The sequence below is a fragment of the Chiloscyllium punctatum genome, chromosome 49 (genome assembly GCF_047496795.1).
Source record: "Chiloscyllium punctatum isolate Juve2018m chromosome 49, sChiPun1.3, whole genome shotgun sequence".
Lineage (NCBI taxonomy): Eukaryota > Metazoa > Chordata > Chondrichthyes > Orectolobiformes > Hemiscylliidae > Chiloscyllium > Chiloscyllium punctatum.
In genome coordinates, this window is record NC_092787.1 from 20,427,142 (window position 1) to 20,451,361 (window position 24,220).

Sequence of the window (24,220 nt, forward strand, 5' to 3'; positions counted from 1 at the left end):
AAGAGACTGCAAAGCCATCCCGCTGTACCAGGAGCTGAGTTTTCCAGTTCGGAGTTCCGACTGACTGCTTGCAGTCAGGGTTCTTCTGCAGCAGTGCCTCGGGGTCAAGTGTGACAGACCTCCCAAGGGGGGTGGGTGGGGGTGGGGGTGGGGGTGGGGGTGGGAGCAGTGGCTGACAGTCTGACATTGCCATAGGGCAGGCAGGTGGAGCTTGAGGAGGTGGAATGGGGGGAGACCATCTGGATTCTGCAAACTCCTCCTGTTTCTCGGCCTCCGTGCGCTGCACTCGGTGACACTACAAGTGGTTGGAGTCTTCTCTGGTTTGTGCAATTCCCTTGTGCCAATTGAAGCTGAGATTCCAAAAGCAGGGAAGCCATGTTGGAGAGTTGTACAGGAGTTTGGTGAGGCCCTAGCTGGAATACTGTGTGCCGTTCTGGTCGCCACACCACAGGAAGGATGGGATACACTGGAAGGGGGATTCACTAGGACGGAAAATGTGAGCGATGAGGAAAGCTTGGACAGGCTTGGGTTGTTTTCACTGGAGCAGAGAAGACTGAGAGGTGATCTGATTGAGAATTACAAGATTATGAGGGGCATAGACAGAGCGGATAAGGAGCAGCTTTGTTGAAGAGCCAGTTACAAAGGGTCACAGGTTCGACAAGAAGGGCAGGTGGTTTATGGGGGATTTGAGAAAAAGCTTTTGTACCCAGAGGGTGGTGATGGTCTGGAACATGCTGCCTGGGAGAGTGATAGAGGCAAGTTGCTTCACATCATTTAAAAAGGATCTGGATGAGCACTTGGGATGTCACAACACTCAAGGCTATGGACCAAGAGCTAGTGAAAGGGATGAGGTTGAAGGTTAGGTGTTTCTCATGTGTCAGTGCAGACTCAATGGGCTGAAGGGCCTCTCCTGCACTGTATGGTTCCATGTGTTGTTGGGACTGTTGTGTTTACATAAGGAGGCTTTCATGGTGTCCTTAGAGTGTTTCCTCTGTTTACCATAGCGGAAAAGGCATCTAGATGGGTGTGTGAATAGGAAGAGTTGAGAAGGATATGGGGCGAGAGTGTGGTGCTAGAAAAACACACCAGGTCATGCAGCAACCGAGGAGCTGGAGAATCGACGTTTCAGACAAGAGCATCAGGAAGGGCTCTTACCCGAAACGTTGGTTCTCCAGTTCCTCGGATGCTGCCTGACCTGCTGTGCTTTATCAGCACCACACTCTCAACTCTGATCTCCCCTATATGCTGTCCTCACTTTCTCCTTAGAGGGATCTAGGCTGGGTGCTGGCAAATGGGACGAGATTGGGTTAGGATATCTGGCCGGCACAGACAAATTGGACCGAAGGGTCTGTTTCCGTGCTGTCCACCTCTATGACTCAGAGTAGAGCATTTGTTTAGGGAATCTGTGGTCTGCCCATGATGGTCAGTCAGGAAAGACCAGTCCTTCAATACTGGAGATACTGGTCTGGGAGAGGAGACTTACATTGATAAGCCTATCCTGCCAGTGGATTTGCAGGTTTTTGCAAAAGCAGTTCTGGTGATAACTCTCCAGGGAGTTGAGGTGTCTGTTGTACATGGTCCATGATACTGATGCATACAGGAGATTGGAGACCTACAGCTGCTCTATAGACCACATGCTTGGTGCTGGGCTTGAGATCCCAGACACTCTGTTCCTCAGGCTGCACGTGTGCTTTGGAGTTGAGGTTAGCTTTCACCATCAATGTCTCCTTGATCCAAAGTTCTGATGACTACCACAGCGAGGGATCATCAAAACCATTCACATGTCAACCTCATCCAGAACAGTCTTGTCTGCCAGGAATTGTGGGTCCCTTGCAGCTGTGGCTATGGGGCACTGTTTTAACCAGATGTGCAGCGAACACCTTACACATTGTACATGCAAATACACCACAGGAATGTATAGCCACCAAGCACATGCTGTCATTTGTTGGGAAATCATCCATTTAAAGCGTTCAAAGGAAATCACATGCTCTGCTGTTGCTTAGTTTGTCGCGAAGCACACACTCATAGTTGAAGTTCACATAGTCATATCAATCCTGAGATCAGATGCCTGTTCAGTGTCTAACACACATCTAGAAATGCAAATCACCCACAGCTGGATTTGCAGCCTGTCCCATGCGGTTCCTAGCTATGCCGCACAGGATGGACAAGACTGCAGTAGAAAACAGGAGGTAAAAACAATGACTGCAGATGCTGGAAAGCAAATACTGGATTAGTGGTGCTGGAAGAGCACAGCAGTTCAGGCAGCATCCAACGAGCAGCGAAATCGACGTTTCGGGCAAAAGCCCTTCATCAGGAATAAAGGCAGTGAGCCTGAAGCGTGGAGGGATAAGCTAGAGGAGGGTGGGGGTGGGGAGAGAGTAGCATAGAGTACAATGGGTGAGTGGGGGAGGAGATGAAGGTGATAGGTCAAGGAGGAGAGGGTGGAGTGGATAGGTGGAAAAGGAGATAGGCAGGTTGGCACGACATGGTTGAAGAGCTTCAGGGCAGAGGAAATGACCTGGGAGTTGCAGTGGGAGAGGGACTCCCTGAGATTCTTGTAGAGATAGGAGGAAAACTTCTTCAAGGCAGGCATAGAAAACAGGAGCCAGTGTCACCGTCCTCCCTCTGACGTTCAATGGCTCGTGTCACTCACTACCTGCCTGTAGACTGTGAATAGTGACTGGTATCAGGGCCCCAGTTCCTGAGTGACAGGGCTGGCAGCAAAGGTTGAACACTCAGACGAGAGAATGAACTACCCAAACGTTCATGTTAAGACTGAGAGAGGAAGACAGTGGGTGAATCTTTGGAATTCTCTGCCCCAGAGATTCAGCCAGGAAGCAAATGCAAGACAGAGATCAATATTATTTCTGGAGACTCGTGACATTAAAAAAATGGTGGGGGTGGTGGAAATGTCATGGAGGTGCAGTCAGCTGCAGTTCCTCAGAATTGATGGGCTGAATGGCCTGCTGCTGCTGCTGCTATTTCCTGTGTTCCCATATGTACACAGAAACATACACTTGGTGCGAAGGTAGTGTCCCTAACTCGGGGCTAGAAGCTCTGTACTCAAGTCCTGCCTGCTCCTAGACTTACCAAGCAATACAGAGGAGGCCACACCAAAACTGCGTTAAATCAACATTCATCCCACTTTCCAGCATTTGGCTTTGAACGTCATGACATTTCAAGTGCTCATCTAAATATTTTTGAAAGGTTTCCCAGCTCACTTAGCCTCCCAGGGAGTGCATTTGGAATCCCCATCACCCTCTGAGGGAGGGAGAAAGCATTTGTCAACTCTCTAAAGCTCCTGCCTTGGTCCCTCCTAGTTACTGACACTTCATATCATGTCTGGACAAGTTAATTTAAAAAAATAATCTGAAATCAGAACTCAATATGAGGCATTCTTAGTGCCATGTGCAATGACCTTGATCCAAATGCATTAATGTCTCATTCTAATTGATGTGAGAGGGTCAGGGGCATCTATTAATACCATCAGTGGCAAGACAACTAGGAGAATGTTATCGAGTTGAATGTTTTGACTATAGAAACACAGGGTGAGATTGAGGGCTGCTGGTGATGAACACAAGCGCTACCAGTCACCCCCTGCTCCGAAAGAGGGGGCGGTGATACTGAGTGACGCTGACGATGCACGTATGACAGTGTTTGGGGGAGATTGGAGGAGAGGAGAGATTATTTAATGCTTTGAGGAGTAGGAGGAAGAAGGGAGACGCAATCCAGTGTGCTTTTAATCGGAATGCGAAGGCTGTAGAGCTTTGGGAATGTGGATATTGTTGGATTCACAACGGCAGCGTTCAACACTGGGTTTACCTGATCCTCAAAAACAAACCTGAGAGAGAGAGAGAGAGAAGAAGGACACAGTTCCCCTCCAGATAATCTTCACTCTCTTTCCAAACGGGAGATCATCGTTCCTTTGGAGTCTGTGCTCGAATGAAGTTAATTTTCTGCAGCCTCTCCGGATTGATGTTTATTCTTTTTGGGGGGAATGATTTGCATAATTGTTCCCTTTTAAAGACTGGGCTTTATTTTTAACACCACTCTCCCTCCAGTTGGCAAACTCCAGCGCTGGATTTTGCTTCCCTTTTTAAAGAGCTTTTTTTTGGCATTTCTTTTTTTTTAAAAAAATAAGGATTGGCGTTTGCTTATCTGTCTCTCATAACAGTTTTATATGCAATGGTGTATTCACTGCTGGGATAGAGACTTTTGCACCCGGAGTGGAGAATGTAAAGAAGGCAGGCTGGGGTAAAGAGCTTGTGAAACCCAGCCATCGCCCCCCTCTCACCCAGTGACCGTCCAGAGAGCAGAGCCCGGCTTGGCTGATCCACACAGTGTTTGGGGAGACGGAGGGGTTCCACTGAGCACATTGGAGAGGCTATGTTTGGAGATGATGAGATGGAGTTCCCAGGTATGTGACCCCCATCCACAGGCTGGAAATGAGACCTCCCAAATGCAATACTTCTCATGATCGTGTTGTGTTTGAAGATGGTGCTAAATACCCATTACAATCTCAACTCAATCCTGCTTTATTTTCCATACTGTGTGTGGTTCCTTTTTTTTTGGGGGGGGTGGTGGGAAGGATTGCATTGATTTAGAAATTGAAATCTGAAGTGCATACCTGTTAAGGGTTGCCTTAGATCGGATTGGATGACTTTTTTTTCTCTCGAGATGTTATTGGCGAGCAAACCCGCCCGCCGCGGGTTTCAGCTTCAGTTGGTGTCGTGCATGAGGAAGAGAGAGAATAAACAATCTTCAGTGTTTGTTTCTCAGCGTCGCCCAACTCCCCCGTCAAAGACGCCCAGGCTTTGAATGACGTAATGCTTGTTTGTACAATTGGGATGGTTTCATTTGAAAACGCATCAAGTGGGGAATCTTTAATCTCAGGGGCACGTCTGCATCTGCAGATGGAACCTCCCCTGGTTGCCTGTAAGGTCACACCTTTGGATTGCAATCTTTGCTGATTGCAATGATCAGAAAGCAAAGGGCTAATAAAGTGTTAACTTGTGTTTACTCTACTGTCCTACATCAAACTTCAAGGATTCATTGTAGACTGTTTTGTAGGAGTTCACACTGGGCAACATTATATCACTTGATGGGCAACATCAAGTGCAAATGCCCCTGAACCCTTCTCCCCTTCCCCAAGAAACCCTGATTGCAATTAGTTCCAACTTTGTCAAGTGATCATCTGTCCATATAAAAACACAGAGCAGCAGAGTCCTCCTGTAGTGTGTGACCATTTCCCGTGCTGGATGGAAGATTGTTTACGGACTCTTCACTCAAGCTGCCTCACTGTAATCTACCAAGACAGGTCTGACCACTATTGTTCAAGTCAACCCTGGGGATATTCCAACCTGATGTAGGTCATTGAACAGCCCCAGTAGCTAATGGAGCTTTTTGGTTCCTTGCTTCACTCCAGGCAGTTCTGCTTTGTGTGCGCAGCCAGCATAGGAATTCATGCGATAAATATGACAGAAAGGAGGCCATTCAGCCCAATTGGACAATACTAGCATTCATGCTCCATTTAGGTCTCCTGCCATTTTTCTTCAACTAAATCTTACATTATAAGCCTGTATTTCCTTCTCTCTCATCTGTTTGTCCAGATTCCCAGATTCCTGTTAGGTAGATCGCTACTATTCACTTCAACCATTCCCTGTTGAGTTCCACCTCCTGCCCATTCTCTGGAAGGGGGGCCTATAAATTGACATCATCCCACTGCTGGCCCTAATTATGACAGGGGTTAACCTGACTATTCCCAGCCTCACTGGAGTTTCCTTGTTGTATCGCTGGCTGTGTGAGCAGGAGGATATGAAGTCCCCACAATCTTGTAGCACCAATGGCAATGGATGAGCATAGAACAGGAGCCACACTTCGGGTGGGGGGGGGGCTCCCTTGGATGTAAAAATACTTTCAGATCTCCTGCGATACAAATGCACTGCAGTTTCTAGTGTAGTCTAGATGGGCTGAATGGCCATCCTGATTGCTGCATCATTCTGCGATGCTTGTCCTTTTCATCAGTGTGGTCGGACAGGCCGCTGATTATTACCACCACACATGGGCTGAAATCATGCTCTAGAAGAACATAAGAACCAGGAGCAGGAGTAGGCCATGTGGCCCCATCGAGCCTGCTCTACCATTCAATAAGATCATGGCCGATCTTTTCATGGACTCAGATCCACTCACCCTCCCTCTCACCGTAACTCTTAATTCCTTTACTGGTCAAAAAAGTATCAATCTTTGCTTTAAAAACATTTACTGAGGAAGCCTTAACCTACTTCACTGGGCAGGGAATTCTATTGATTAACAACCCTTTGGGTGAAGAAATTCCTTCTCAATTTAGTCCTAAATCTGTTCCCTCTAATTTTGAGGCTATGCCCTCTTGCCCTAGTTTCACCTGCCAGTGGAAACCTCTCTACATCTATCTTACCTATTCCCTTCATAATTTTATCAGTTTCTGTAAGATCCCCCCTCATTCTTTGAAATTCCAATGAATATAATCCCAGTCTACTCAGTCTCTCCTCATAAGCGAACCCCCTCAACTCCAGAATCAACCTGGTGAACCTCCTCTGCACCCCCTCCAGTGCCAGTACATCCTTTCTCAATTAAGGACACCAAAACTGCACACAGTACTCCAGGTGTGGCCTCAGCAGCACCCTGCTGTGAAACCTCTTTGGTGTAGACTTCACTGAAGACTACAACTTCTACAAACCACTCAGTTTTCCACCCAGCAAGCCCCCCCCCGACCGAATTCTTCTGCTAGAACAGGGGGCTTTGGAATAAATTCTGGAAGAAACTAAGTTGTAATGTGACTGACAATGTGCAGCTGCCACGTGCCAGGCGCAGACACGAGTAAGGAACTGCACACACAGACGCTGCACCTTGGCAGTGTGCATTTTAATACATGGTCTCTCTGCATTCACTGCTGCTTCAGTGGACGTGGCCTCACTCAGTTAGGAATGGAGCCAGGCACAGAGCATGTCCTTTGGCTGCACCTTATAGAACATGACTCTTCGCCCTAACTATGTCTTGTCAAACATGATCTGTGCGTTGTTAAGTTGATGGATCTCACTGAGACTGTCAATAAATTACTATTTGCTGTGGTGAAAAATAGGAGCATGTGCTATTTGTTTTGTAAGCACGACTTCTGTGATTAGGCTATCATTGTTATAGATTCCTAACAGCTGAGGCTTTTTTTTCTGTTTGATGTGGTCCTTTGCTTTTGGAAGTAAGGGACGTTCTGTGCGATGGGTTTGGAACGGTTTAATTCTCGGTGGATGCAGTGCAGTCAGAGACCTTCTGGTGAAGCTCCTTCAACTCTGCTCCATGAACAACCCTCGGTCCTTTCACTATTATATAGCAGGATGTACATTTGTATAGCACCTCTCACAGCCTCAGGATGCACAAGTTGCATATTTTTGAAATGTAAGTTTGCAATGTGGCAGTCGGTTTGCACACAGCAGGATCCCATAAACAGCAGGGTATCATCTCAACCAAAAGGTTGGGCCTCTGACAGTGCAGCGCTCCCTCCATAACACATGAGAGCTTCAGCCTAGAGAGGGACCAGGGTAGTTCCAGTGTCCGTCACCAATAGCTCACGACATAATATTAGTACAGCCTGGGAGTTCACAGTGAGATTAGATTACTTACAGTGTGGAAACAGGTCCTTCAGCCCAAGTCCACACCGACCTGCCGAAGCGCAACCCACCCAGACCCATTCCCCCACATTTACCCCAGCATCTAACACTACAGGTAATTTAGCATGGCCAATTCACCCAACGTGAACATTTTTGGACTGTGGGAGGAAACCGGAGCACCTGGAGGTAACCCACACACACACGGGGAGAATGTGCAAACTCCATACAGTCAGTCGCCTGAGGCAGGAACTGAACCCGGGTCTCTGGCGCTGTGAGGCAGCAGTGCTAACCACTGTGCCACCGTGCCACCCACTTGATGCTCCTTACCGTGTGTTTCTGCCTGGGTGGGAAGGGTGGTTAAAAAATATTGTTTGTTATTGCAGTGGAGCACTCCATTGATCATGGAAGTATTGGGAGATGGGTGAAGGGGAAAAGATGTTTTGACTGATGACCAAGAATGTAGAGCACGGTGTTGTCATTTTTTTTAGGTGTGGGGAGTTGAGGACACAAGTGTGATAGGTGGCAACTAATACAGCAGCCTCACCGCTGAGGTAACCCAACCCCACCTGATTGCCCACCTGTCAGCTTTTTAAGAGCTGATAGGCTGATCTGGATGTGTCTCTCGTTCTATCATGGCTCCCAACACTGGCGCCCTGTGTTGCTAGAGGTTACTGACCAAACAGAGGCCAGCGCTGAGGTCCACTTTCAGACCCCATGGGATGGTAAGATTTTTTTTCGCTTCTCATGGGGTGGATATTGCAGCCATCGGAGCTTCGGAGGCATAGGGCTTTCAGAGGTCACCCCATTGGGGAAGTGATGACCTGGTGTTATTATCCGCCCCCCCCCCCCCGGTAAAGTTCCGGTGACTTAAGTTCAAATCCCATCCCGGAAGATGGTGGAATCTGATTTCAAGAAAAATCTGGAAAGTCCAGTGATGACCATGAAACCGTTGCCGATAGTTGGAAAAACTTATCTGGTTCAGAAATGTCCTTTAGCTGAGGATAGGGCCCCTTACCCAGTTTGGCCTATGTGTGACTCCAGACCCACAGCATTCATTCATGGAATGAGTCAGCATTTGTTGCCCAGTGGGCAGTTAAGAGTCAACCATACGGCTGTGGGGCTGGATGGCCATTTCCTACCCTAAAGGATATTAGTGATAGGCTTTGCCCGAAAATCATTTAATGAATTCAAATTCCACCATCTGCCATGGTGGGTTTCCAGCCCAGGACCCCAGAACATTACCTGGGTTTCTGGATTAACAGCCCAACATTAACTCCACGAGGCTATCACCTCCCTGTGGAGACAGTGAGGTCTGCAGATGCTGGAGATCAGAGTTCAGAGGGTGTTGCTGGAAAAGCACAGCAGGTCAGGCAGCATCCGAGGAGCAGGAAAATCGGCGTTTCAGGCCAGAGCGCTTCATCAGGAAGGGCTGGTGAAGGGCTCCAACCCAAAACGTTAATTTTCCTGCTCCTCGGATGCTGCCTGACTAGCTGTGCTTTTCCAGTACTCCCAGTGGTTGACCTACCTGCCTTCTGGGATGGACATAAATGGGTTAGATGGTGGCCTAGCCAGCAATGTACAAATAAAAAATGCACATGGTTTTGGTTCCCTCGGGTTTGGGAGAGGTTTTTGATTAGATTAGATTCCCTACAGTATGGAAACAGGCCCTTCGGCCCAACAAGTCCACACTGACCCTCCAAAGAGTAACCCACCTGGACCCATACCCCCATACTTACCCCTGACTAATGCACTTAACACTGTGGGCAATTTAACATGGCCAATTCACCTGACCTGCACATCTTTGGATTATGGGAGAAAACGAAGCATCCAGAGGAAACCCACACAGACTGCTGCCGGAGGTAGGAATCGAACACAGTACCCTGGTGCTGTGAGGCAGTAGTGCTAACCACTGAGCCACCGCGTTGCCCCTTTTTTAAAAAAATGGTGGATAATAGATGAAAATAGTCAGGGGTGACTTGGTGGGGGGGGGGGGGGGGGGGAGGTGTTTGATTGTGCGCTTTAGCATTTCTGGATATTAAAAAAAGACTTCTAAAAAGACACAAAGTAGAGAGCTCAGGGTTCTGATGGTGCTGTGGTAGAGTCCATATCTTGGAGCTAGGAGACCTGGGTTCAAGGTCCACGTGCTCCAGAGGTGTGTTATAGCATCAGTACGTTGTCTACGTGCACAGCAAAAGACATAGGGCTCTCATGATATTGTCTTTACCTCCAAACTGGGATGATATTTCTAAACTGGTTGATAGGGACAGTATCTAGAAACAAAATCAAGGCTTGACTCTATTCTTTTCACTGTCCAGGCTCCTCTTGACATTTTCCTAGCTACCATCAGTTCTGAGGAAGGGTCACTTGACCTGAATCATTAACTCTGATTTCGCTCCACAGATGCTGCCTGACCTGCTGAGCTTTTCCAGCAATTTTTGTTTTTGTCCCCTCTGGAGTATTGTTTTCTACTTGCGTTAGATTTTTCTGGATTCCCACTCATTCGTAACAGTTAAACAGTGCACAATATCACAGACTCAAATTTCACCCATTCTCGCGCTGCCTAACCATCCTCTCTATCTACGTTGCCCTCATCAGCTCAACAATTGATCTCCTTCCCACAGCACTTGACCATCCCTCCCTGTGGTGGTGACTGTAACCCTCAAGTTCATTTCCGTGAACATTTTTAACAGCTTCTTGTGACAAATTGGCTGCAGGCCCATCCCAATTGAGCCACAGTCCCGAATTAAAACAGAAATTGCTAGGAAAACTCAGCAGGTCTGGCAGCATCTGTAGAGAGCGAGAGCACAGAATTTCTTCAGCAATTTTTTAAAATTCTGGTTTCCACCATTCACAGTTCTTTAGTGTTGTTCTTGAGCCAAGATCCCTGTCTGTCCAAGTTTATTTGAAGTGGGAATGAGGGTGTGTGTTGGAGAGAGGGAGAGAGAGAGAGCGAGAGAGAGAGAGAGCGAGCGGGGGTGGTTGGAGTTTATCGGCTGTGTGCTGACTAGGTGGTCTCTCTGGCGGCTGTGGCCTTGTCTCTTGTTGAATCATATTTCTTGAATTTAGGAAATTTATTTCAATCCAACAAATGGCTGCTTGTGTTTACAAGAAATCATGGAAACTAAATGTAATTCAACAGCTAATCTTGTCTTGCTTGAGGTTAATTGTGATATATTCTAACCTTGTAAAAATGCCATATGTGGGAAATTTTGGAATGAGCCCAACGTCTCAGTTTTTTGCTTATGAACCAGATGCTCATATGCTTTTTTTTCCTCTTTCTGTTTCTCGTTTTCCTCTCCTGCAGACCCTGATTCACTTCGGGACCACTGTCCCACAACCAGAGTCCACTCTCTGGACAGTGGCAGTTCCTGATCTCCAAACTAGTTTTCCCTGATGTCTGGGCTACTAGGCTATACCAGTGCTCACTGGGTATGTGCCTTCTATCAGGCATCTAGTACAGCAATGTGGAGGCTTAAAGACCCACTTTGTTGTCTGAGAAAGGATGTTCTGACAGAATGGGGTGTACGTGCAGAGGGGGGATTGCAACCAAAGTTTACAAAACTGCTTCCTGGGGTTTAGGTTTGCTCGCTGAGCTGTAGGTTTGATATCCAGACGTTTCATTACCTGGCTAGGGAACATCATCAGTGGCGACCTCCAAGTGAAGCGAAGCTGTTGTCTCCTGCTTTCTGTTTATATGTTTGTCCTGGATGAGGTTCCTGGGGTTTGTGGTGATGTCATTTCCTGTTCATTTTCTGAGGGGTTGATAGATGGTATCTAGATCTATGTGTTTGTTTATGATGTTGTGATTGGAGTGCCAGGCCTCTAGGAATTCTCTGGCATGTCTTTGCTTAACCTGTCCCAGGATAGATGTGTTGTCCTAGTCGAAATGGTGGTTTTTGTAATCCGTGAGTAGGGCTACGAGGGAGAGAGGGTCGTGTCTTTTTGTGGCTACCTGGTGTTCGTGTATCCTGGTGGCTAACTTTCTTCCTGTTTGTCCTACGTAGTGTTTGTGGCAGTCCTTGCATGGAATTTTGTAGATGACTTTGGTTTTGTCCAGGGGTTGTACTGGGTCTTTTAAGTTTGTTAGTTTTTATTTGAGAGAGTGTTGGTGGGTTTGTGTGCTACTAGGATTCCGAGGGGTCTTAGTAGTCTGGCTGTCATTTCTGAAACTTCTTTGATATATGGTAAGGTGGTTAGGGTTTCTGACTGGGTTGGTAGGACTGATGGATGGATGGGTTAGGATTATGTTCAATGGAGTTGAGAAGAATGTTGGTGATCTCATAGAAGCTTGTAAAATTCTAACCGGACTAGACAATGTAAACACTGGAAGGATGTCCCTGAACCAGAACCAGGGGTCACAGTCTGGGGTAGGTCATTTAGGACCCAGTTGAGGGCAAATGTCTTCCCCCAGAGAGTGGGGAGCCTGTGGAATTCTCTGCCCCAGAAAACGGTTGAAGACGAAACATTGAATGTTTTTAAGAAGGAGTCCGATACAGTTCTTAGGGCTAAAGGGATCAAAGGGTAAGGGGAGAGATTGGAAACAGAGCACTGAACTGGAAGATCAGCCATGATCATATAGAATGGGGGAACAGGCTCAAAGGGCCAACTGGCCTATTCCCACTCCTGTTTTCGATGTTTTCTATCTCATCTTTCCTTTTCCCCCCCAATGCCTGCCTCCACTGCCAAGGTCAGCAAATTGGAACAGGATTAGATATCTAGTCAGGAGCACCCCTAGCATTTAAGCAAATCTAACTATATTATCAAAAGTCACGCAACACCAAGTTATAGTCCAACAGGTATATTTGAAATCACGAACAAAATTGCACTTCAACTACCCAGGTACCCAACTGGATAATGTATGGTGTGAAAGACATAAGGACACCAAGATCTTGAATTGCATTCAGGAGAGTGTTTATAGCCATCATCTAGCTATCCCAAGGAGATTATGTACAATTTTAGATTTGGTTTGAGGAAATTAATCTGGGCAGGTGGATGACGTGGCAGTTGGAAATAATGATCATAAAGTTATGTCATGAAGGTGCCAGTGTTGGACGAGGTCAGAAGTCACATGACACCAGGTTATAGTCCAGCAGGTTGATTTGAAATCAGCAAGCTTTCACAGCACTGCTCCTTGTCAAGTGAAGTGACCAAGTCACACTGAAAACTTATGATTTCAAATAAACCTGTTGGACAGTAACCTGGTGTTGTGTGACTTCTGATAATATAGTTAGATTTATTGCGGAAGGGGGCAAAGATGGACCAGGAATAAAAGTTCTGAATTGGAGAATGACAAACTTCACAAAGCTGAGAGATGATCTGGGCAAAGGCGAAATGGTTGTAGCTTCTTGAGGGGAAGTCACTGACAATTCAATAGGAAGCATGCACAAGCGAGATTGTACTGGCGCATTGTTCCTGTAAAGACGAAAGGTGGGACTTCTGAATCCAGAGTTATCCAGAAGAGTACAGGGTAAGGTAAAGCAGAAAAATAGAGCCTATGGCAATCTCAACGAAGTGATTATTTTCGGAACCTTAGAGATCCATAGAGAGGATGGGGTAAATAGACAAAGTCTTTTCCCTGGGGTCGGGGAGTCCAGAACTACAGGGCATAGGTTTAGGGTGAGAGGGGAAAGATATGAAAGAGACCTAAGGGGCAACTTTTTCACGCAGAGGGTAGTGCGTGTATGGAATGAGCTGCCAGAGGAAGTGGTGGAAGCTTGTACAATTGCAACATTTAAGAGGCATTTGGATGGGTATATGAATAGGAAGGGTTTGGAGGGATATAGGCCGGGTGCTGGCAGGTGGGACTAGACTGGGTTGGGATATTTGGTCGGCATGGATGGGTTGGACCAAAGGGTCTGTTTCCATACTGTACATCTCTGTGACTCTATGACTCTAAGTCTATGGGTCCCTGAAGGTGACAGGACAAGTAGATAAGAAGGTAAAGAAGACACAGGGGATGCTTTTCTTCCTTGGTGACAGACTGACTCCAAGAGCAGGGATGTGTGTAGGAACTATACAAGATAATGGTTAGGCCACAGCTGGAGTTATGTGTACAGTGCTGACCACATTACAGGAAAGACATAATTGCTCTAGAGAGAGTACAGAGGAAATTACAGCATTGTTGCCAAGGACTGAAAATTGCAATCATGAAGGAAGATTGGAAAGTTGCTTTCCTTAGAATAGAGGAGGCTGATGGGTGATTTAATTGGTGTCTAAACTCATGAGGGGCTATGTTAGAGTGAGGAGGGAAGACCTGTTTCCATAGCAGATAATTCAGTTACCAGGGAAAACAGATTGAAGGTGATAGAGAATTAGATGGGACATTTTAACTCCAGAAGTGGTAGGTGTTTGGAATTCGCTACCCAGTTTGGTGCTTGATATGAAACAGAAAATAAATTTCATCTGCCCCTGTACCACCGAAACCTACAAGGCTATGGATCAAGTGCTGGAAAGTGGCATAAAATAGAGTGGCTAGTTCATTCATGGTGGGCTGAATGGCCTTTGTCCTGATGAAAGGCTTTTGCCCGAAACGTCGATTTTCCTGCTCCTTGGATGCTGCCTGACCTGCTGTGCTTTTCCAGCACCACTCTGATCTAAACCTTGGCCTTTGTCAGTGCCGCAGTGTTTCTGTGGTTCTGCGGTCTGCATCCCTTACTGCCGAGGACTTCAATACTGAGGCACTGAGTGGAGCCTCTGTGCCAGGACAGTTCCAACCGAGCGAGCTGGATATTTGTTGAAATTCCATCAGGGAACAATCATAATGGCAGCAAGAAATTGAAGGAGAAAGCGATTTCCATGATCATTACCCTGAGTTAGATATGCTGTGTCTTTGGTTTTCTCTCTGTGCCTCATCAGCCAAACTGTTAATGTGTCATAATCATTTGTCCCTTGCAAGTCCCAGTAGATTAGGGCGGCACAGCGGCTCAGTAGTTGGTGCTGCTAGTTTCCAGTGCTGGGTTCAATTCCTACCTTGGGTGACTGTCTGTGTGATGTTGGCATGTTCTCCCATGTCTTGCATGGGTTTGCTATGGGTGCTCCAGTTTCCTCACACAGTCCAAAGGTGTGCAGGTTAGGTGGGTTGGCCATGGGAAAAGCAGGGTTGAGGTGGTGAGTCTGGGTGAGATGCTCTTTACAAGGTTGGTGTGGACTTAATGGGCCAAATGGCCTGCTTCTACACTGTAAAGATTGATTTGTTGACCACTCCTCAGTTGAAAGGTTTGAACTGGTTGCAGTGTCCAGTTTGAGAAAGCAGCAATAATTGGGGATCTGTTATTGGAGTCTGCTCCCTGTTATTGGAGTCTGCTTGTTGCAGGGTTCAGCTCTTCATGTAAGACATGTCTCAAATAGAAACCGGCTACCAAAAACCATCTTCTAGATCTTTCTAATCATCCTCTCCAGACATTTTATAACACATCTCTGGAGTGGGTATGACTTGTACCCAAGCCTTCTGACCCAGAGTCAGGGACACTACCATTGCTTCCTCAAAGCCCTTAGCAGCTGCCTCATACTGTTCTATAAGTTCCCCAGCCCTCTTGCTCTTCCTGTGGAAGTGAAATCAAATTTAGTTTAACTTCTGTACAGATTCAGACCCTGGCAGAGATGCACATCCTAGTCATAATGAGTTCTGATTCAATTCACTCACTCTGTGACTGGACTTCGAATTGTTCTTGTTTTGCCAAACCCCTACTTCAATGATGGATATTGATGCAACTACTGTAGAAAGTTTGGAAAGTTTCAAGGTTAAACAGAGCTGTTATCGAGTGAGCTGTAACCCTACACTTAACAATAATAGTTCCTATTCGGACAGCACTGTTAATGTGGTGGGCCATCCCAAGTTGCTGCAAAGGAGAACGAGATGACACCAAGTTGAGATGGGTCTTAAAGAGTTTTGTTGTTCCAAATTAGAGACAAAATAATCTGCAGTCCTGAAGAAGGGTTATACCCAAAACAATTTATTCACAATTATGTTGATGAATTGGGGCTGGGGACCACATGTTGTGTGTCAACATTTGCAGATGGCACTAAGAGGAGTGGCAGAGCAAAGTGTGCAGAGGACTGTGAAACTTCACAGGGGAACATAGATACATTGAGTGAGCAAAGGTCTGGCAGATGGAATACAATGTTAATAAATGTGAAGTCATCCATTTTGGTAGGAATAACAGTAAAAAGGATTATTACTTGAATGGTTAAAAAGTTGAAGCATGCTGCAATGCAGGGGGACCAGAGTGTCCTTGTGCATGAATCACAGAAGGTTGGTCTGCAGGTACAACAGGTAATTAAGGAGGCAAATGGAATTTTATCCTTCATTGCTAAAGGGATTGGATTTAAAAGCAGAGAGGTTACGTTACAGCAGTACACGATGCTGGTGAAGCCACACCTGGAGTACTGTGTGCAGTTTTGCTCTCCTTACTTGAGAAGGGATGTACTGGCACTGGAGGAGATGCAGAGGAGGTTTACTCGGTTTATAGGGAGTTGAGGGGGTTCGCTTATGAGGAGAGACTGAGTAGACTGGGATTATATTCATTGGAATGTTGAAGATCGAGGGGAGAAACTGATAAAATTATGAAGAGAATAGATAAGATAGTAGTAGAGAGGATGTTCACTGGCAGCTGAGACTAGGACAAGAGGGCATAGCCTCAAGTTTAGAGGCAGCAGATTTAGGACTGAGTTGAGAAGGAACTTCTTCACCCAGAGGGTTGTGAGCCTGTGGAATTCCCTGCCCAGTGAAGGAGTTGACGCTACTTCAGTAAGCGTTTTTAAAGCTAGGATAGATTTTTCTTGGGACAATAAAGGAATTAAGGGATACGGTGAGAGGGTGGGTAAGTGGAGCTGAGTCCATGAAAAGATCAGCCATGGTCTTGAATGGCAGAGCAGGCTTGAGGGGCCAAACGGCCTCCTCCTGCTCCTCGTTCTCATGTTCTTACGTTCTGAAATGCCGACTTCTCCACCACCTGATGATGCCTGCCTTGCTGTGTTCTTCCAGCCTCCTGATTGTCTACCTTGTTGTTCCAAATGGCAATCTAAACTTTTAATGCACTGAAGAGCTTTTTGACCGTCAAATGTTAATTTATCAAAGATAGGTGTCATCTCAGCCTGGAACAGTAACCCAGGAGTTTATAGCTTTTAATTGTATTTGCAGTAATCTTGTGTTGTAAAGGTCTAGAGCTGACTCTTTAGTGTACCTGGACCCAATAGAATGTTGCTCATGTGGGAGCTGGCTAATTAATGCTCAGTAATCCGGTATCCTGTTACTAATTTACGTCAATTGGAGAGAATGCTAATCTCCAAACATTAACAGCCAACCTCCCACTTTAGACCAACCTCTGGATGTATTTTAATGTTTCATGGTTGGGAATCAAGGTTCAACTTGGGCACGATGCAAAAGGGGATGGTTTCCATGGTGATCCTTCATTCCCTTCAGGAAGTGAAACTGTAAAGCTGTTTCCCTGATGAACAGGCCCACTCGGAACAGGTTCATTGCAGGTTGTGAGGGAAAAATGAACCAAGCTAACTAAATCAGTGGAGTCGCAACCTTTATCATGTCCAAATGCTGGAGTGTCCATCACCCTGAGCTCTGACTGACAGGAGAGATGAAGGAAGCCATGGAGTTCGACATGTTGGTCCGTGAGATTGTGCCTGAAATTACTGATTTGTCACGGTTCAGTGTGAGGGGTCCTTGCCTTCAAGTGACTTATTTTTTATACATCCCACTTTATTGGGATTTAAAAAAAAACACAACCCAAACATTTAATGATTAAATGTTGTCCAATATTTATTTCTCAACTGACGTCCCTAAAGCTGTTTGTCTGGTCATGATCATACTGCAGTTTGTGAAAGCTTGTCGGGTGCTAATTGGTGTCACAATTCTTCATTTATAAAAATGATTGCATTTTTAAAATAGTTCACTGTCTGGAAAGGGTTGTCCTGTGGTTGTGAAAGGTGCTATAGAAATGCCAATCCTTTTCTTTCTGTCTCTCTAAATTGCGTCATTGCAGATCAAACAAACTCCAACATTGGAGCACAAAGGCCAGTTAATTGCCCGAAATGTCGTTTCTCCTGCTCCTCGGATGCTGCCTGACTGGCTGTGCTTTTCCAGCACCCCACTCTCGATAATTAATTGACCCCATAGTGTTGCTGCCTCTTCACCCTGTGCCAAGGTGCTGCAGGTCTAATCAGGTTCTGGTGCCACTCGAGTTGTGTGGCCCAGTTTAATGCGCACATTTTAAAAACATTTATTAATTTGTGGGCATCACTGGCCAGCTAGCATTTATTGCCTGTCCCTAGTTGCCCCTTTGAGAAGGTGGGGGTAAGCTGCCTTCTTGAACCACTGCAGTCCACCTGCTGGGCGTTGACCCACAATGCCCTTAGGGAGGGAATTCCAGGATTTTGACCCAGTGACAGTGAAGGAACGGCAACATATTCCAAGTCAGAATTATGAGTGTCATGAAGGGGAACTTGAAGGTGGTGGTGTTCCCATGTATCTGCTGCCCTTGTCCTTCTAGATGGAAGCGGTCATGGGTTTGGAAGGTGCTGTCTGAGGATCTTTGGTGAACTTCTGCAGTGCATCTTGTAGATGGTACACACTGCTGCTACTGAGCATCAGTGGTGGAGGGAGGGGATGTTTGTGGGTGGGGTGTCAATTAAGTGGGCTGCTTTATCCTGGATGGTGTCAAGCTTCTTGAGTGTTGTTGGAGCTGCCCCCATCCAGGGAAGTGGGGAGCATTCCATCACACTCCTGACTTGTGCCTTGTAGATGGTGGATAGGCCTTGGGGAGTAAGGAGGTGAGTTACTCACCGCAGTATTCCTCACCTCTGACCTGCTCTAGTAGCCACTGTGTTTGTGTGGTGAGTCCAGTTGAGTTTAGCAGCATTGCCACCCTCACGCTTACTCTGAATTCTGGGGCGAGTGTTTTGTTCAGCAACAGGTACACTGTCCCAAGTAAGACCATATGACATAGGAGCTGAAGTAGGCCATTCAGCCCATTGAGTCTGCTCCACCATTCAGTGAGATGATGGATGATCTGATCATCTCTGGTAGCCTTGGGAGGCAGAGCTTAAACACTGGACTCAGGTACTGTCCCTAATACTATCCACTGGGATCAGCCAAACGATGAGCTGTATATCCGTGTTCTTAGGCTGTTCCGGGAGCAGTAGCACTGTGTCCAGTTTTTGAACATTTCTGGATGTTTGGCTAGCTGGTTTTTTAGACATTGTACCTGTACTGGTCTGGTACTGGTCCTGCACTGGTATTGTGTTGGTACTGTGCTCATACTGTAGCCCTTTAACTGGACACAATGTGACTTACTACCCCTGCCTCTCCTCAGGACCCCTGCAGTACATCTCCTGAATTTAGTACCTTGAAGGACAAACACCCTCTTCCCTCCAGCCCCATCCCAACTGAACACCCCCATCTCCACCATACCATACCCAACCCAACACTCCACTTCTACCACAACCCAACACCCCCTCCCCTCAACCCCAATCCCAACCTAACATCCCTCCATGCAACCCAACACCCAATCCCCTCCACCTCAACCCCAACCCAACACCCCCACCCCAACCCACCATCCCCCTCCTCTCCACCCCACCCTAATCCAACACATCCTACCCCTCCAACCCCACCCTAATCCAACACACCCCTCCCCCCACCCCTACCCCTCTTCCCTCTACCCCCCACAGTCAACTCAACGCCCACACTCCTCCAACCCCTCCCCAATCCAACACACCCCTCCCATCCACCCCCACCTCAACCTATTACCCCTCTCCCCGCCATCTCTACCCCCAATCCACCAACCCACCCCCCTTCCCCTCCACCCCACCCCAATCCAATACACCCGTCCCCTACACCCCCAACCTAATACTCCCTCCACCTGCACCACAATCCAACACCACCATCTCATCCACCCCCAGCCCTTCCCCTCCATCACAACTCCTACTCAACAACCCCCTCCCCTCAACCCCCACCCAATCCAACACACCCCTCCCCTCCACTCCCGCTCCAATCCAACACACCCCTCCCCTCCACCCCAATCCCAATCCAACACACCCCTCCCCTCCACTCCACACCCAATTCAACACACCCCTCCCCTCCACTCCACACCCAATTCAACACACCCCTCCCCTCCACCCCAATCCAACACACCCCTCCCCTCCACTCCACACCCAATCCAACACACCCCTCCCCTCCACTCCACCCCAATCCAACACACCCCTCCCCTCCACTCCACACCCAATCCAACATACTCCTCCCCTCCACCCCAATCCCAATCCAACACTCCCCTCCACTCCACGCCCAATCTAACACACCCCTCCCCTCCACCCCAATCCCAATCCAACACACCCCTCCCCTCCACTCCACACCCAATCCAACACACCCCTCCCCTCCACTCCACACCCAATCCAACACACCCCTCCCCTCCACCCCAATCCCAATCCAACACACCCCTCCCCTCCACTCCACACCCAATCCAACACACCCCTCCCCTCCACCCCAATCCCAATCCAACACACCCCTCCCCTCCACTCCACACCCAATCCAACACACCCCTCCCCTCCACCCCAATCCCAATCCAACACACCCCTCCCCTCAACCCCCACCCAATCCAACACACCCCTCCCCTCCACCCCAATCCCAATCCAACATACCCCTCCCCTCCACTCCACACCCAATCCAACACACCCCTCCCCTCCACTCCACACCCAATCCAACACACCCCTCCCCTCCACTCCACACCCAATCTAACACACCCCTCCCCTCCATACCCAATCCAACATACCCCTCCCCTCCACCCCAATCCCAATCCAACAACCCCCTCCCCTCAACCCCCACCCAATCCAACACACCCCTCCCCTCCATTCCCGCTCCAATCCAACACACCCCTCCCCTCCACCCCAATCCCAATCCAACACACCCCTCCCCTCCACTCCACACCCAATTCAACACACCCCTCCCCTCCACTCCACACCCAATTCAACACACCCCTCCCCTCCACCCCAATCCCAACCCAACACACCCCTCCCCTCCACCCCAATCCCAATCCAACACACCCCTCCCCTCCACCCCAATCCCAATCCAACACACCCCTCCCCTCCATACCCAATCCAACATACCCCTCCCCTCCACCCCAATCCCAATCCAACACACCCCTCCCCTCCACTCCACACCCAATCCAACACACCCCCCCCCTCCACTCCACACCCAATCTAACACACCCCTCCCCTCCACCCCAATCCCAATCCAACACACCCTTCCCCTCCACTCCACACCCAATCTAACATACCCCTCCCCTCCACCCCAATCCCAATCCAACACACCCCTCCCCTCCCCTCCACACCCAATCCAACACACCCCTCCCCTCAACCCCCACCCAATCCAACACACCCCTCCCCTCCACCCCAATCCCAATCCAACACACCCCTCCCCTCCACCCCAATCCCAATCCAACATACCCCTCCCCTCCACCCCAATCCCAATCCAACACACCCCTCCCCTCCACCCCAATCCCAATCCAACACACCCCTCCCCTCCACTCCACACCCAATCCAACACACCCCTCCCCTCCACTCCACACCCAATCTAACACACCCCTCCCCTCCACTCCACACCCAATCCAACATACCCCTCCCCTCCACCCCAATCTAACACACCCCTCCCCTCCACTCCTGCTCCTGCTCCAAACCATCACCCCCTATCCCCTCACCCCCAACCCTCCAGACACACTGTGATTCCTCTCACCCTTCCTCCTGACTCAACACGTCCCATTGTATAAAATAAATCAAGTCTGGGTGATAACAGTTCCTGACGCTATCTGTTTTGTGTGTGTGGTTTTTTTTTCTTCAGCTTTGTTCAGCATGGTTTGTTTTTTATCCATTATTCCAGTACGTGTGCAGTGTACGTTTTTTTTAAACTCCGCTCAATCGAGTTGAATAAATCAGTTTGCAATGTTTTGGAGATGACTCAGATCCTGCCCATCCACAGCCTGTCACGGCGTCTGAGTCATTGCCTCAGTTGTGTCTGTACTGACACTGCTCATATTAGCTCAGATTCACCGCGCTATTGTCCCTGAGCATGGTTGGTGCTGCTGTGTCCACCCTGTGCCTCAGTGGGTAAATGCCCCACTCCAGCCTCGGAACACCTCTCCCTCCCACTCTCCCTAGCTCTCTATATACCTCCAATCCTGGTCTCTTGAGCTAACTCCTTGGTAGTTGTACTTTCAGGTGTTTCTCTTCATCATTATTTGCCCCTGGGGCTTGCACATCACTGGCTGGGGCAACATTTACTGCCCCTCCCTAATTGCCCCTTGAGAGGGTGGTAGTGAGCTGCCTTCTTGAACCGCTGCAGTCCTTGTGATGTAGGGATGCCCTTGCTGATATTCCAGAGGGAGTTCCAGGATTTTAACCCAGCAACAGTGAAGGAACGACGCCATATTTCCAAGTGGATGGTGAATGGCTTGGAGGGGAACTTCTGGATGGTGGTGTTTCCAAGTATCTGCTGCCCTTGCCCTTCTTGTCTTGTGGGTGGCCTCATAGCTCAGCAGTTAGCACTGCTGCCTCACAGCGGCAAGGACCCAGGTTCAAGTCCAGCCTTGGGTGAATGTGTCGAGTTTGCTCATTTTCCCCCATGTCGGCATGGGTTTCCTCTGGGTGCTCCGGTTTCATCCCACAATCCAAATATGTGGAGGTCAGGTGAATTGGCCATAGGAAATACAGGGTTACAGTGTTAGGGTAAGTGTTGGGTCTGAATGGGATGCACGATGCATAAATATTCCAGCGCAGTACAGATCCTTGTGCACTCGATGTTGCACCAACCTGTGGAACCAATCTAACCTACACTATTTCATTTTCATCCATATGTTTATCCAATGACCATTTAAATGCCCTTAAAGTTGGTGAGTCTACCGCTGTTGCAGGCAGTGCGTTCCAAGCCCCTACTACTCTCTGAGTAAAGAAACTACCTCTGACATCTGTCCTCTCTATGACTCTATATCTATCATCCTTCAATTTAAAGCTAGCCATCGCCATCCAAGGAAAAAGGTTCCCAATAGAACATTCAGAAAGTTGGTGGGATCCCAATGGGCCAAATGGCGTGCTTCCATACTTTAGGGATTCTAGATGGACGTGGTTGTGGGTTTGAAAGGTACTGTCTATTGAGCCTTGGTGATTTTGAGCAGTGCATCTGGTAGATCGTACACACTGCTGCTACTGAGTGTCAGTGGTCGGGGGGGGGGGGGAGTGAAGGTAGCACATGTGGCACCTATCAAGTGGGCTGCTTTATCCTGGGTAGTGTTGGGTTTAGCCTTGAGTGCCGTTGAAGCTCTCGTCTTCCAATCCTGGACTTAAACCCTGTGCAGTTATTTCCCATTTAAGGTTGCCCAATCCTTGAGGATTAACCTTGAGTCTTCAGGAGGGAAGGATCTAATCTCCAGGGCAGAGTGGCCAAGCAGAAAAGTTATTCGGATGTTGGAAGAAAAAGATGTTGAGGATGGGGATGCAAAGGGTCAGGGACTGAAATTCCAGTAGACAAGGAGTCTATTTAGCTTCCAATTCATATGGGAAGGTGGGACGTTCCAAAGATAGACATTTCCAACAACCAGTGGAAGGAGATTGGGGTCAGGGTGATTGGAGACAAGAAGTCACCTGATGAAGGTTCCCCAAAATATGGCCAACTAGACTTGGGAACCATACTTCCACTATAAATGGGCAGCTCTCTTTTGCTCTCTGCCACCATCCATATTGCCTCCTCTTTCATTAATATGATTAGATTACCTACAGTGTGGAAACAGGCCCTTCGGCCCAACCAGTCCACACCGACCCTCCAAAGAGTTACCCACCCAGACCCATTTCCCTCTGACTAATGCATCTAACGCTATGGGCAATTTAGGAGAAAGTGAGGACTGCAGATGCTGGAGATCAGAGCTGAAAAATGTGTTGCTGGAAAAGCGCAGCAGGTCAGGCAGCATCCAAAGAGCAGGAAAATCGACGTTTCAGGCATAAGCCCTTCTTCAGGAATCCTCCTCTGCCCTTGAACCCTGCCTCTCCAATCGCCACCAGGACAGAATCCCACTGGTCCTCACCTACCACCCCACCAACCTCCAATCACATCGTATCATCTTTCGTCATTTTCGCCACCTCCAAACAAACCTCACCACCAAGGATATATTTCCCTCCCATCCATTTCTGTCTTGGGTGACTGACCCAACACGGACATCCACTATAAACCGACCGACTCCCACAGCTACCTAGATTACACCTCCTCCCACCCTACCCCCTGTAAAAACGCCATCCCATATTCCCAATTCCTTTGCATCTGCTCCCAGGAGGACCAATTCCAATACCGAACAACCCAGATGGCCTCCTTCTTCAAAGACCGCAATTTTCCCTCAGACGTGGTTGATGATGCTCTCCACTGCATCTCCTCCACTTCCCGCTCCTCCGCCCTTGAACCCCGCCCCTCCAATCACAACCAGTACAGAACCCCACTGGTCTTCACCTACCACCCCACCAACCTCCAGATACATTGTATCATCCTTCGTCATTTCCACCACCTCCAAGGATATATTTTCCTATGGACAATTTAGCAT

The 24,220-nt window shown here is 48.1% G+C and overlaps 1 protein-coding gene across 1 annotated transcript in view; it reads left to right on the forward strand.

Annotated features, from left to right (window-relative positions):
• Nucleotides 1-3,682: 3,682 nt before the first annotated feature.
• Nucleotides 3,683-24,220, forward strand: part of LOC140469347 (ral guanine nucleotide dissociation stimulator-like) — a 191,106-nt gene continuing 170,568 nt past the window's right edge. Inside the window, exon 1 of the mRNA XM_072565778.1 lies at nucleotides 3,683-4,417. Within this exon, the coding sequence (XP_072421879.1) occupies nucleotides 4,397-4,417 (21 nt within the window). The 5' untranslated portion in view covers nucleotides 3,683-4,396. The remainder of the gene's footprint in view (nucleotides 4,418-24,220) is intronic.